A 15,301-nucleotide genomic window follows, 5' to 3' on the forward strand; every position below is an offset into this window, starting at 1 on the left:
TATGCGGCGTTTTCTTCTTTTTACTTTTTTTTGCTTTCAGCCAACTGTCACGGAGTGAAGCAACGTGTTCCTTGTAGGGGCAGTAATTTTGTGCACATCGGGGGCCTACCAGGCAGGGCTATGCACAGAGACTTTGAAATTGTGTCGCAATACGATACAGGATACTCACGCAAGAAGTATTGCAGATACAGATACAAGATACTACTACACGCCACAATTGAATTCTACCCAATACTTGCCAACTTTATCTTAAGATACTTCGATACAATCACAAATGTTTAGTTACGAATCCCCACAGCGTAGTAGTGAACGTCTATGCGTAAAATAGCTTGCTTGAATACTTTTTTTCAAGTCGCCACTTATTACGTGTTAATGAAATGTTCATTAGTGTCTGAGAATGTCTTTTTTGGTGCAAGCGTATTAATCTACTTGAAAAAAATGCTGATCGAGGTTTGTTGTAGCCGCTTGACAGGACAGCTCTGTAAAGGCTTCAGGGACCGCTGTTCTTGTGTTCCATTTCTGTACTTAATGGGAGGTGCTTCTCAGCTTACCTACCAGCTAGCGGGTTGCGTTGTAACCACACGAATTTCAATAAGAAGCATTCGCATGATGGCGCGAATACCACTATGTGCAGTTAACCTTGTCTTAATGTAGTTTTAATTTGTGTAGCTTTACCTTGAATCACGGGCGCATGGCAGACACAACACTGACATATAAATTTATTTTCCTCATTGTTCACTTCAAATTGCAATTACATCGCATGTTTTTCTATACTTCTTTCCATCATTGTGTATACTTAGGGCACTTCAAATCACAATTACATCGCATGTTTTCTTACCTGCTCGCGTGGAACGTAATTCATCTGTGATTCTCTAACGTGCAATCACTTTTTCTTCAACAAGAGAACATGCCACCGCAGATACGCCTTGCAGCTATTGTGACCTCGAGGTGACTAGGAAGAAAGCAGCAGTCACTCTCGCAGAAAGCTAACTTGTGCCGAGAAAACCCACTCAAAGTACAAGTAAAGTGCCCTGTACTCTTATAGCGGCCATGTCATCGGTCTTGTTATTTTTTTTCTCTGAAGCCACGAGTGTAGTACAAGTTCGCAGAAACAATCAGCAGTATTGATCCACTGAGCTCGACTACATACGAAATATTCTTGCTCGTACGTCAGTACAGTTCCTTGGAAAAGAAAATTAAGGTGGTTCTTTTTTTTTCAAGTATGTTGTTGTCAAAGTGACGAAGTAACTCTGCTGCTAAAATGCACGCTACACTTGTTGGGTGAGTAGAGAAGCTGAGCATAATTGCCATTCTAACTGTAAAATGTGGTAGGTTGACGTAGGTTCTTCACCTCTCACACTGACGCATTTCTAAGGAGTAATTTAAGTGGTTCTCATACCCAAGCAAATAACTCGTCACCACTAAGGACGTCCAAAACGATTGAAATAAGGGGTATGCAACCACACAAATGAAGTATAACGTAAAGAAACTCACCTGAAAACATCATCTACGCACTACATAATTATTCTGACAAGCTTTTTATTCGTACCGATTGTGGACTGTTGACAACTGTTTCGCCGATACGAAATAACGCAACACGTATTGCTTTGTCAAGCGTACGTCGTCCCCACCTGCACATGAAATAAACCGTTAAAGCAACCAAAATGTTGCTTCAGCAAAAAAAAAAATCTTCTTTATGTATTTTAGCATACCCTACTTGACTTCACATAGTGTGGTTTTCAATATACAATTCGTAATGTGCCTTCTGCGCTTATGCAATTTTCTGGTTTTAAAAATTATTTAGTGTTCTAAATTTTTCAGAATATTACTTTAGTTGTAAGATCAAACGTATCAGCTCAATGACACTTCTATGCATACGTTGCATAACTTACCGCGGCCTGCTTTTCTTTTCCAACCCATTTACAGTGAACAAGCAAACTTGTACAATTTATCATTCATTTTATTTGGGTATGCGAAATTTGCGACCGCTAGAGGCCGACGTTGTCGGAAGTTTTTGCACTTTGTTCAAGTCCTCGCGTGGAAATCCTTGGCAAAACCTACATACGTCAAGGTTGTGAAAAATTCAGCTTAGCTTGGCAATTTCGCAATACACTTTAATTTAGTGATCTTCATGCAAGTTCTTATTCTTTGCAGCTCTAACACTTACAACTGCATAAAAACCCTGTTAAGTCTCGAGTACCTAGAATGCTGATTCCTTTTATCAAGCTACTTAATAGAACATATCCTAATAATATGAAGATGTTCTTACACGTAGCACTGAATGTATAATAGTAGTTTGTGTGTAAATTTAATCTAATCACTACTGAAATTTATGCAGTATCACCCTCGCATGTAGAATAATGACCTAAGATTCCCATTTCTATTGCGAACGTCGTATGCGAGAAATGCTGGCGTATTCAGGGAGTCAATCAAGCTGCCTTTATTATGGTTTAGACTTGAAGCATATCGACAATTTCCTCCAGAAACAAGCTTTTGATTGATAGGCTGATAGGTGTCAATTGTACCGTTTTTAAGAACGCAGCCTCACTTGTCTTCTAACTATACCTACAAGTGGTTTTACAACAGTGCGTGCACTAAACTAAACATTAGTGAATAAAAACGAGGGACTACAAAGGAAGGCAGTAAAAGCTGGGCTATAGAAATGAACAAGCCATCTCCTTGCTTAACCCTATCTGCGACCATGACAAAAAAAATCTAGGACCGGGACAAGCGTTCAACTTATTGTGGTTACGCACGTGCTTCGAGATCAACATTCTGGGTGCTAGTAGTCTTTGAGGCTATAACTTTCTCGAACGACACCAAACTGTAAATGCTGCTCACAGTCGGCCACCCTCATACACATGGCATGGACGTGCTCACAGTACGCTGACGCTTCTCACACAGAAGATACGTGGGAGTCCCTTCTGCGTATCACTGACTCGGCACAGCAACGCCGGGTAATCTCACGTGCATCGGAGGCCGCGGTGTCCCAAGGGATCCCCGCTGACCTCCTCTAAGCAGCGTAACCGACCTCTAGGCTGGTCCCCTCTTTTGTGAGTTATAAAGTTTTGATCATCATCATCGAACGATTGCGAGAAGATGGCGGCACTCCACAGGCACGCTTGCTTGAAAGGAGGACCAGCTGTATTTTGAACCAGGAACGCTGTCTCTTCTACCGGCAATTATTAGGCAATCTTGATTGTAAACACGGGCCGCACGTTATCCGCATCATGCCACGCGACCGTTTCAAAGATAGTTTTTTTGCACTTTTTAAAAGCGAAGCATTTCTAGTCAACTTCGGCGACTTTGACAGTACCAATCTATCTATCTATCTATCTATCTATCTATCTATCTATCTATCTATCTATCTATCTATCTATCTATCTATCTATCTATCTATCTATCTATCTATCCATCTATCTATCTAATCTAATCTAATCTATCTATCTATCTATCTATCTATCTAATCTATCTATCTATCTATCTATCTATCTATCTATCTAATATAACCTAATATAATCTATCTATCTATCTATCTATCTATCTATCTATCTATCTATCTATCTATCTATCTATCTATCTAGCCGCCTGTGACTTTTAACTCTCCTGGTCTTCTCGGTAATGGTATCTATACCAAAATTGGTATGCCATGTACCACGACTGTATGACGAGCATAACTGACAAGTCACAACCTGCTGAAAATCATGACATATATGTCATGAATGCCATGATTTACATTTCATGGTCTTGCTGCTCTTGCGGTGGTTTCATTCACGTGACATATTGCAAGACTGGTATGGTATTACATGACTGCGTGGTGAACTTAAATGACAGACCCTAAAGTGAAAATCATGACATGTCATGACTACACGCCACGCTTATGGTGCGCAATATGTATACTGTTCTCAGAAATTAACAAGCCAGATTCGCTTCGCCTTTTAGATCATACCAAAGTCAGAACGAAAACTATATGCAAGAATATAAAGTAAGCACTATGTTCCGTGATTCACTTACGAATTTTCGTTTGCGCAAAGCATAATCTTTCTCAAGGACGCTTTCTCCCAACCAACTCAAAAGTGATGACCACTGTTTCACGGATACGAAAATTGCAGCACCCTTTAAGCAAGCTTACGCATATCCTGCTTGCATCTGAAACAATGAATGAATGGAAATGAACTATTTGTTTAGTAAAAGAACCTTGTGCGACATATTGCAAACATTCCCGAGTTTAGCTTTCTAGTCAGGATGACTGCACGAGTGTGCGCACTGCGTTTTAAGACATTTGGGGAAACACACGGTGCGTGACGTGCCTCCGAGGTTAATGTGCACAATTGTACACATTACTGCTGAAGAGACATAAGGACAGCTTATACCGCTCTTCAATTGTAAATGTGGTATAGGCAACACCCGGGCAACGTACAGTTCCTTACCCATAGGATACTCACAGCCTCTTCCGCTCGATTATGACTCGCTTCGCAAGGATGCATGGGTTCCGTTTTGTTTTTGTTTGTTTTTTTTTCTTGGCCCAAGCATCGAGAGACGTTTTGTTTTAGGTTGAAGCACTTCGGATGAAGCACTTATTTCCGGTTTAGCGCGTCTTCCGAAAACCTTGTAAAAACATCACCGATGCGAAAAGTTTTAGGGCATTCCTGAGGCATGGACCATTGGAACAACTCGTAACCGAGATCAGACATGTCTACATTCGTCTTTATATAAAGAAAACCCGAAATGTGAACTCATTAGTAGTCAAGTCACTGCGCTGAAACGAGCGACCAAGACGACGAGAAAACCGACTATATTCCTTCAAGGTATCATGGTGCTGCCATGCTTCGAGTGATCGCATAAGACATTCCGCCCAACACATTGAACACAAGTAGCCAGAACTCTTGACCTGAGTGCTTTGACGTGGTTTCAAATAGCAACTGGACTCCGTCAAACAGAAGCCGTTCTCCTGTGTTTGTTATGGCTTAACATGACTTTGATAACGTCATTTTTGTTTTGTGTTTGGATGGCCTATAGAACTCTTTTCAACGTCTACAGTATGCACACTTAAACTATACTTGCTATACCGTGCAGATACGACCATTTTCATTCTCTTTTTCACCGCTTTTTAGATGGAGACAAATATGCATGAGGCCCGCGTGTTTAGATTTAGGTGCACGTTAAAGAACCACAGGTGGTCGAAACTTTTGGCATATTTCAGGCGTTTCATTAAGCTTTCCAAAATAGCGTTATACCTTTCATATTTCCCCTCATACCTGCTTTAGTCATTTTTTTTAACCAAAAACCAACTCTAATCGCATTTAGAGATTGAGAAAATCCATTACGTAATGTAAGCATCCACGTCATTTGCAGCACTCGAGGATGTAAACCGATTAACCTGGGAAGTGGACAATTTGCGGCTGCAAGTTGCGGAAGGAAATTTGCACAGGGAAAGTTGGTGTGTCGTGCTACGCTTGGGAAACCACGCTATACAACGGTGTATTCGCGTTCCCATCCGCGTCTCCACGCGAACTTTGCACCGTGCACGGAATGTGAATTTTGACCCGCGATTACCAGGCACCTAAGTCAAGAATTACAGTAGCCTTCATTTTTGTAGTAGAACGATTATGTATAATTGCAGCTCTAATGTCGTCTCTTTTTTTTTTGTTTTCTTCTCTTCGGTGCCACTTTATTACCACATCTCGAACTGTAAATGACGGCGCAAAATCTTCCTGCACCAGAGGTGGTCAAAGCGCGCAAGGCTAATAGTCGCAAGCGGTCATCTCTTCGAGGTCGACTTGCCACACCAGCAAACGTTAAGCGCGCAAGTGGCTTGGTTGAAGTGCAGCTTCCCGCAATGCGTCTTGCACTGCTCCTGCGTCCCTCGGTAACACGGGTCCATGTCGTACTGATCTGCGCTCGTATACAAAAAATAAAGAATTAATACAGAAACACCGCAATACTGCGTTGGTATTCTGGGAAATGAACTACGCCCCATCATCAATTTCCTCATTGTGCCTCGTTCCTTTGCGAGAGACAAAAAAAACATTGCAACGTCAAGCCCGGACAACATATAGATAGATAATGGCGTCCGGCATCTTTTACAATGATAGTGCAATAACTTTATAATCGAAGCCTGTTCCGAGTCTGTTAAACTTCAGAAGACGAGTGGAACTGGCAAACATGTGGCACCGCCTGACGGACGCAGATCTCTGTTCCGCCGAAGGAATTTTTTTTACAAGGAATCAGGGTGGTTTTAATCTCGAGTACCTGAATTCGCATCATTATTTATAAATGTTCTCTAATGTGTTACTTATACAATTCTTATGTGACAAGCCTAAATTTATTCATTTCTTGGGCAATCGCGCAGAGTGGGTGAGATGCACACAAATGAGCTATCATCATCATCATCATCATCATTATCATCAACGTTATCATCACCCATCATCATCATCAAATGAACTTTCGCAACTTCCTTCATCTTCAGCTTCTTTCTTTCTGTCATCTTTCTTTCTGTTGTTTCTTCTTCCCTCTTTCATCTTTCTTGTTTATGTCCTTATATATTATCCTCTCCTGTTATTCCCCCACACTCACTTCCCGTTCCCACCCCTTGCTATTCTTTAACTAAGTATGCTTGTGATACGCTTCGCCCTCAGCCTCTCTCTTTTTCCTCCTTTCTCATCGCCTTGTTAAACTTACTACATAAGGCTACTTCACGTTTTACCCTCTCTTCTCTCCTTCACCCTCACTCTGGCATCACTTCTCTTCATCATTGTACTTCACTTCCCCAGCCCCTCGCTTTACCATACTTGAATGGTTATGCTATGTCGGGACTACTTGGCACATATGCACTTTGGTTTCGTGGTCGCTACAGAGGATTTCGCAAAGCTTAAAGAGATCCGCCTTTAAAAGTTATGGTCGATAAAATGCGTGGCAGTTGCTTGCTTTGAATAGAGGTTACTAGAAGGACCGTTCATCTTTCGGTCATGGTTTTCAGAAACGTCCTTTCTGCTGCAATAACGCGGACAATTCACTGGGTGACCGAAAAGTAACAATAGGGTGTTTGTGAATACGAAGCATTGCATTTTACAGTCCTGTGGACAGTATACTGTAGGAGCTAAAGTATACACAACTAGCGTAGAAACACGTCCGCACACGACGCTGTGTATCATTGACCCTTTAATGCCCGAATTATAAAACTTCCGTACTACATGAGGATTTTCTTCACTTTAAAGCTGTAAATGGGAACCTTTTGAATGATTACGCAGTTGAATCATCTAAAATGCGCCTGTAATGCATATTTTTATGTATGTCGCGAATTCTCCATGTTCCACAAAAGACAGCACCTTGCCACAAAAAGGGTACTTCGGAACTACGTAGCATGTCGTGTGCTCCCTTTTGTGTATGCGCACACAAAGGAGGTTTAAAAAACCTCATTGGTGCACACTCAATAAGCTGAATTATTGAAGGTACAACTTACATCACTGAGGCGAGAAAGATCGAAATGAGAGCGGTTGCAACTTTTCTTATTTTTTTAAAGTTAGGGTTTGATCGAGGTTATTATCTATTACTAATACCAGAGTCCTTCAATGCTAATACAAAAACTTCATAGTAGGTACATTTCAGGGAGCATCAACAATTCGTTTTAAACTTTGTGACGTTTTCATTTGATAGTTTTCTTTACTCTAAAATTTAATAATATTTTAGAAGACCATTCAATTCTTGGCCAACCCCCCACAGTGGGTATGAGCCACAAGGTCAGTAAAAACAAGAACATCAAGCACTTCGTACTCTTCGCCATCAGCTACAAAAAAACTGGTTCTAGCATAAAATACCTTGGACGAGATGACGCTTCATTTTTCTTGCTGAAAGCTACATTCGGCGTGAGTCTGGCATTTAAGGCGGCACACATTTTGTGACATCCTTACTCGATTTTTTTCGGTGTGTAGGGAATTCACGACACTCCGCTGTAAATGGTTAAGCATATGTCGTAAAGTTGCTGGAGTATAGCTTGTGGAGTGGGCTGAATAAAGCATTCCGTGGCTCGCGATCTGTGCAAGGACAGCTGTCATAGAACCGACCTTTGAAAGAACCCCACAGAAGTATTAGTAAAAACTAAGAGACTTTCGCTGCCCATTCCACACGCAACTATCCCCTCACCAGAAATTTCTAATTTAATTGCTTATCTGGTCACTTTGACGATAGTTTTCGATCAACCAATGTAAGTACACATGGCTTTTACAATTGTCTCGATGAGAAGCAGTGACACAATCTAAAAAAAAAATTGACATTCCCGTATAACTCTACGAAACACTTCAAAAACAAGCGATGTTCGTCGCTGATGCCCCTCACAGTGGCCTTGCTCAAAAGTAACGCACACCCCCACGCGTCGCTGTCCCATCATTTGATTGCTTAGAGTGTGAGAGAAAGAAGCTACAGCTGGCGCCATTCCAGGGTACGGACGTAGAGACGGTGAAAGGCTCCGAGTATAGGCCATTAGTCTTTCGCCCTAAAAAGACACTGAAGGAAAATAGTAAGTTGATATTCATTGTTGAAATAGCAGTCCAGAAACTATAGTAGTGCTATTTTGCCAAAGAAGTGCTTATTTTGAAGTAAAATCACGTTTTAGTGGTTCACCTCACGTTAGCGCGCTTCATGTCTTCCGCCTGAAAGTAGCCGTCTCACGTAACTATCGCCGTGCAAAACCTTGCCCGGCTTCACTGCGCGGTCGCTGATACTAGAAGGAGCAAGCAGCAAAGGGAAAGTAGTGAAAGCCACAGCAGCAACAACGGCCATAGAACAATTTTTAGCCATGGCCTCCGAGATGGTAGCCGTGATTTGTTCAACTAGGTCCCGCTAGATGGCACGACCTGTCCAGTTTAACCAGGCGAGAATTGAACTTTGGAACCAGCCGCGCCATTCTTCTCTCTAGTAATGTTAGGCGGTTCGTTTTTCCGAGAATCAACCAAAAACGAACAAGCAGCATTTTATTACGTCTCTTGATGCAGGGAAGGTTTTTAATTTAGTGCAGCTACTTCAATTACTAGTGATTGATTGTAGATTGTAAGTCTGGCGTAATCGGGATTATTTTGCGAACGTCCTACTCGTGGCGCGTGTGTTCTTGTGCATTTACCCCTATTTCTCGGTAAGTAGGGTTGATAACAATATTGTTTTAGACATTGTGATACATTGCGCTTTCACTCTGACAAAAAGTGTTATTTCACTTTATCGTTTTTTTAACATACGTTTTGGGTGAGCGGGTGAATGAAATTGGCCGTGATCGCACTGGAACATTGTAGCAGCATTCCAGCATGGCCACGAATATTGTCAGGCGGGTGTGATATAACGCGAATACTGAATTCCACCAGACGCTACTACAAACTGTCACATCACAAGCAACGTCCTCCACCACATGAGGCATCGCCTCACCAAGAGAGGCAAGCCGTGGTGATTGTGGACGTTGCTAACTATGAGAATTTTGTTAATGTTACTATTGTGGATACGTTTCGATCTTGCGTTTCTCTTTTATGCTATGCCTTGACTGCTGTGAAGAAATTGAGGTATATAGCACATGAAAAAATTTATTTCTCCATTCCCCTAATAAAAGCCATGAAATGGTTACTCGAAATAAGCAAACTTGTAAAGAAATCAATTGTGAAGTACGAACTTGAAGCAAATTATAAAATGACTGAGCGATGGACCGGAAAGAGTTCGCTTCACACAAGAAAATTCCGAAGCACACACGTCTGTCCATGTTCATTTCATACTACACTAATAACCCGCCGCTTCCTAAATAGCTGTTCATGACTGCTAAGTACAAATAGTTGTTTAACATGGTTCATGCCAAGAAATATTCTAAGAAAATGCTTGCGTTTTCTAGTAGATGCTTTGGTGGTCACGACCAAGTTACGTTTGTTTGTTATGTTACAGGGAGCCCGAATAAGCTTTTTTTCACTTTCGTCCGTGTTTGTGACAAAATAAGAAAATCCAAAACACAGTACTTAATATCTTTGACAATTCGCTCTTGTCTTTTTTTTTCATTTGCATACATAGATTGAGCACTCCAGGAAAAATGCAACCTACGTTACCACGCTCGCATTTACAGCAGCAATTAGATGAGCTGGTTTGAAAAAGTCGACGTTTGACGTGAAACCTGCATTTGCCGTCTGTTGATTCGCACTAAGGTATTCATAGTTCTAAGAGTCTCCGGCCAGGAAATTAAATAAAAAAACAGAAACGCTTGAGAACGCGCACATTACACGGATCAAAACAAACAAGGCTTAGGAAAGTAGCATTATTACTCACCTTTCGGAACTGAGAGCTGTGGGACAAGGAAAACAATAAAAAAAGACACTTCATCATTTCACAAAGATCCCCGACACTCCATATCTTAACGAAAGTAATAGTCAAGAAAGGAAGGCAAGCCAAACTTTTTAGATTGCCAACGTGTTTGGTGTATTGACAGCACCAACTTTAACTTCTCTCTCTCTCTCTTTTTTTTTTGCACTTTAGAGGAACCCAATTTCATGGCTGTCTCTCAGAGATCTTTTCTACGTAAAAATAAATTTGGGCAGTTACGCACTGCAGTGGCGAGAATACATAAGAAAACAGAGGAGCTGGTAGGCTTACTCTCTTCCTTTCCATTCTTGTCAACAACACTTCTCTTTACCACCACCCCCTTATTCACTGTGCTATACGACTAGGTCATGCTTTTTAGGGGCGAAGCTCCTTATGGCGTGGCTTGGGCATCCCTCGTAGTACGTAACCACCAGTGGCACATACCCGAAATAGGTATAACATTTGCCCTCCAAGGTGGTGCCGGTGAGAGATTTCTTCTGCGCGTTGTTTAACAATAACAAAATAGTGCTCAATGTACATGCCAATGGCTGCTAATGGGGAATAAGAGACAGGAGCATTCGGCTTTTAGTCAACGCGCACGCTGCGATCCCCATTAGCAGCCATTGGCATGTACATTGAGCACTATCGGACAATAAAGGGTTGCTACATTATACTCTCTGGGTGTAACCTCCTTAGTTTTAGAAAGGTTTAGCGAGCGTTGAGCCGCAGGGCTATGAATACAATGAACTAGTATATACCATGAATGAATTCGACGTGGTTAAAGGGGGTAAGCAGATACGAAGCGCAAGCCATAAGAAATTAAAAGCTGAATCCTCCTGTCTCTCATTTCACATTAGCAGCCACTGGCATGTACATTCAGCACTATCTGACAGGAAAAGGTTGCTACGTTATACTCGCTGGGCGTAACCTCCTTGGTTTTAGAAAGGTTTAGCGAGCATTGGGCCGCAGTGCCATGAATACAGTGAACTAGTATATACCATGAACTCAAGGTGGTTGAAGGTGGGAAGTAGACCCGAAGCGCAAGCCGTAAGAAAGTGTGCGTGTGCCACCTCTCGTTTAGTCCTTGAAATGTCCAATGAATGGCGGTGCTTCTATATGGGGAATATATGATGAAAAGATGCGAGATGGTGGGACTTGGAGTGTCGAATAAATGGACGAACGGACACACAGACAGATGCATGGATGGACGCATGAACGGACGCAGGGGCGGATGCATGAACGAACGCAGGGACGGGCGCACAAACAGACGCAAGGACGGTCACACAGACGGATGCATGGACGGATGAATGCTTCGCCCCACTCTCCATCATTCACTCCGTTGACATGCTGCCATTTTTTCTTGCTCACTCCCTCTCTTTCTGCTTCTTTCTATCACATTCGTTGTCTCCCTTTCTCTCTATTTCTTTCTATTTCTTTTTTTACTGACGGAACGTAAAGAGGTGTTTATGCACAAAAAGGACACCGGCTACTCCTTATTTCTGAAAGGTGTCTAGGATACAACATGCAGGGTGCAAGTCTGTAAGCGAAACAAACACACAGCGCTTACAACACACAACTTAGCTTAACAGCCAAGACAAATAATTGCAAAACAACGTTTTGAACAGTGTGTGCACATACGGTGGTGGTATACCAATTGAAGAGCACTTCGATTTTAGCCAAAAGGCCGAGAACCATGGCATATAGTCCATGCTGTCCATGTCTTCCCTTCTGTGTTACTCTGACTTTTTTTTTCTAATTCTCTTGACGTAATTGTGTGGTTTTCTTTTCATGTGAAGCGAGGCACACCTGTGCGAAGTGATTGCCAAGCAAGGTGCAGTAACGTCTAAGCCAGGTGCCGCTTCTTGGTCTACGCGATTTGGCACAACCTCCGGCTTGACTGTTGTTAAAACCAAAGTTTAAAATAAAAATTGCCGCCCGCATCTTTTCATGGTGGGAAGTTGAGTAAATGCGTCGCAGTTTGGTGTGGGTATCGAGTGAATGTTGCGTATGATTTGTGAATGCTTTATTGTTATTTCGTCTTTATTATTTTTATTTACTCAATGAAGGAGAAGGGTTGCTTTCAACGTCAAGCGAGAGCGAAGACGCTAGGAACTGAATTCCGAATGCGTGATCTAGGGCCAGTGAACGGTTGTGCAGCGCGAGCAGTCTTTTCTTTTGCTAGCAGACGCTGTCTGCGTAGGGCTTGCGAGGCGAGAGAGGGGGAGATGAGTGAGAGATTTGCGAGTGTCTTCCTGGGCAGCTCGGCACGAGACGCCAGACGCGAGCATGCGCAGAGAAGGTGTGGACGGCGCCACCGACGACGCCGAAACACCAAGAAATGCTCCGCATTAAAGAAATCACAGCATATCCACAGAGTGAATGATGATCAATGGGCCGAAGCGTCCGTCCGTCCGTCCGTGTGTCTATCCGTTGGTGCATCTGGACGGACGGACGAATGGACAGAGGCACGGACCCATGGATAGACGGACGGACGGAAGCACGGATGGGCGTATAGAAGCATGGACGGACAGACAGACGCACAGATGGACGGATGCACGGATGGACAGAAGCATGGACGGACGGACAGATGAGTGCATGCATGGATGAACGCATGGACGGGTGGACGCTTCGTCCCACTCGTGACCGTTCACTCCGGGGATATGCTGCGAAAAACACTAACGCCACATAGTTATATTAATGCCAAGGACATATACGCACAACACCATCTATTGAAAAACTCATTAACTAGAGGTGGCTACATACTACTACTACTACTACTACTACTACTACTACTACTACTACTACTACTACTACTACTACTACTACTACTAAAGAAGAGGGAAAGACCCACGGCCTAAGGAGCTTCGCCCCTAAAAGATTGCTAGAGTGAAAGCTCCCGCAATGCTTTGCCAGCAATAGTGAAGCCAGCTTTTGCCCTCCAACAAGGACCTCCTTGCCCTCCAAGCATCTCAGAAACATGTTATTTTCTGGTGTAGTGCCCACTTTGAAATGAAGTAGTTTTGATCTGTTAGTCTAAAAGCTACGTTAACTATAGATTAAAATATAGTTGTTTCTGATTAAATAACTCAAACACGAAAGTATCGGTGACGCAATCTTTAATTGATTTGCCTTAAATTTAAGGCTTTCTTAAGTAAACTAGCAACATAAAGACGCTCTTTCAGCACGGTCTGATCCGACAAGGTTGCCAGGTAAAACTCGAGCTCACTGGCAGCCTTTTCAGTGGTTTGTCCTTTTGCATTATCGTTAAATAGCTAAATTGGGGACGGCTCACTGCTCTCCCATATTTGAGCACGAAGTACTGAAAATCGTTAACCCCTTTCTCTATACACACATTGGTCACACTTGGTATATGCTGGGACAGCTTTCAGCTCTCCCGTAGTAGAGTACCTAAAACTTTAAATCGTTGCACTTTTTTTAAGCACACAACCTTCTTACCCCTGGCCCTGAACCTGTGAGGCCCAAGGGACGACTTTCAGCTCTCTCATAGTAGAGTACGACTTCCATCACCCCGGGATGATATCGCAGCCACCGAAGCTTTCCCTGCTTTTTAGTATTTCATCGTTATGAGTATTCTATAGGCTCCCCGCAGTCGCTTCACAGCCTTTTTGTTGTGCTTACTGTAGCCGCCTCCCTTTTTAGGGTTACCAATGTGGAGTACTGGAATTTACCCAACTTCTGCGGCACATCACACCCGTTTAGGAGGATGATAACTTTCTGGTAAGCCTCACAGTGGCCCATACATGTCGACTTTACAGTAGTTTTATGCGACTGATTCACAAGGAACGACTATAGCTAAACAGATTCAATCTCAAGAGAGAAGCGCGACCTTACCAGGCCATCCTTACCAACACACCTTTATCCTCCCCAAGTATCATCCAATCAAAGATTATCTTCACCAAATCATCCTTACCAAATGTAGTAGCGGGGTGAAGGTTTCCTGCGATGAACTGATCACCCGTTTCCCGAGATGCTGCTGAGGCTGTTGTGGATGAACAAGGACATCGGGCGCAATCCTGTGCTCGGGCTGTACCGCAGTGCTGGCGCCCTTCTTTTTCGAAGCAGCTGCCCTGGCGTCTGGAGGTAAACGTAAATCACATGTCCCTTGTAGGATTTAACCTCTCGTAGCATTAATTTCAAAGTCTGAGAAATATATATATCAAAGTTTCGCCGCAAAGGCTAATCAGCGAACGCAATATCAATAAATCACGAGGTTATACGAGGTAAGCGTAGCAGCTAACTCTTTCGCATTCGATGACGCGTAACTCTACAACATTGGTTTAAGGGAACGCGGCCGCTCCAGGAACTTGTTAGTCCCCTAAACACGAAACGTTGAGAGCGCAGCAAGTTTACGAGTTGTCCCCAGATGTTTGTTGGGATAGCAAACTTTTATAGTTGTTGCTCGAGCGAGTAAAGAACCACCAAAATGACTCTGTACCACTTGCAGGTGCACTATGAAAAAGTTTTAAGCAGCAACTCTTTTCCCCTACCCTGATTTCTTTTTGAAAAAAAAAAATAACGTTCCGAGTACCATGAATGGCGATTCCTATGAAGTGACGCTGACTCCTGTGAACTAGCTGACTCGTATTTATGTATATGTCTCGTAACCAGACCGTCACTTAGAACCTGTGACGATCTGGTTGACATGTACTCTTCGGCATGAACATTCTATTGTGATTTTGTTACGTTTTTATTAGGTACGTATACAAATGTATGTGTATTCATTTTTATATCTATGTATGCTTAGATTTGTGTACAATTATGTATGCCTGTCCGGCAAGGACGACAACGTGGTATGCAGTATGCACTAAACGAAAAAAAAAAAACAATATACCCCCATAACGCGCAGTGACATCCCTCTTGTTAATCTTATCTCTGACGAGCTTACTTTGGTTTGAACTTTATTTTCCAACACAAAAAGTTGTGGGCGCCCTCAGGCAAAAACCTGTCAAAAATAGCTTGA

At 42.7% G+C, this 15,301-nt stretch overlaps 1 protein-coding gene across 1 annotated transcript in view; it reads right to left on the reverse strand.

The window, feature by feature from the left end:
• Positions 1-5,562: 5,562 nt before the first annotated feature.
• LOC119165357 (uncharacterized) overlaps positions 5,563-15,301 on the reverse strand; it is a 33,730-nt gene continuing 23,991 nt past the window's right edge. The window contains exons 5-7 of the mRNA XM_075870454.1: positions 14,252-14,415; positions 10,288-10,303; positions 5,563-5,895 (exon numbers count right to left, since the gene is read on the reverse strand). Coding sequence (XP_075726569.1) covers positions 5,762-5,895; positions 10,288-10,303; positions 14,252-14,415 — 314 coding nt within the window. The 3' untranslated portion in view covers positions 5,563-5,761. The remainder of the gene's footprint in view (positions 5,896-10,287; positions 10,304-14,251; positions 14,416-15,301) is intronic.

The sequence above is a fragment of the Rhipicephalus microplus genome, chromosome 8 (assembly GCF_043290135.1).
Source record: "Rhipicephalus microplus isolate Deutch F79 chromosome 8, USDA_Rmic, whole genome shotgun sequence".
Classification (NCBI taxonomy): domain Eukaryota; kingdom Metazoa; phylum Arthropoda; class Arachnida; order Ixodida; family Ixodidae; genus Rhipicephalus; species Rhipicephalus microplus.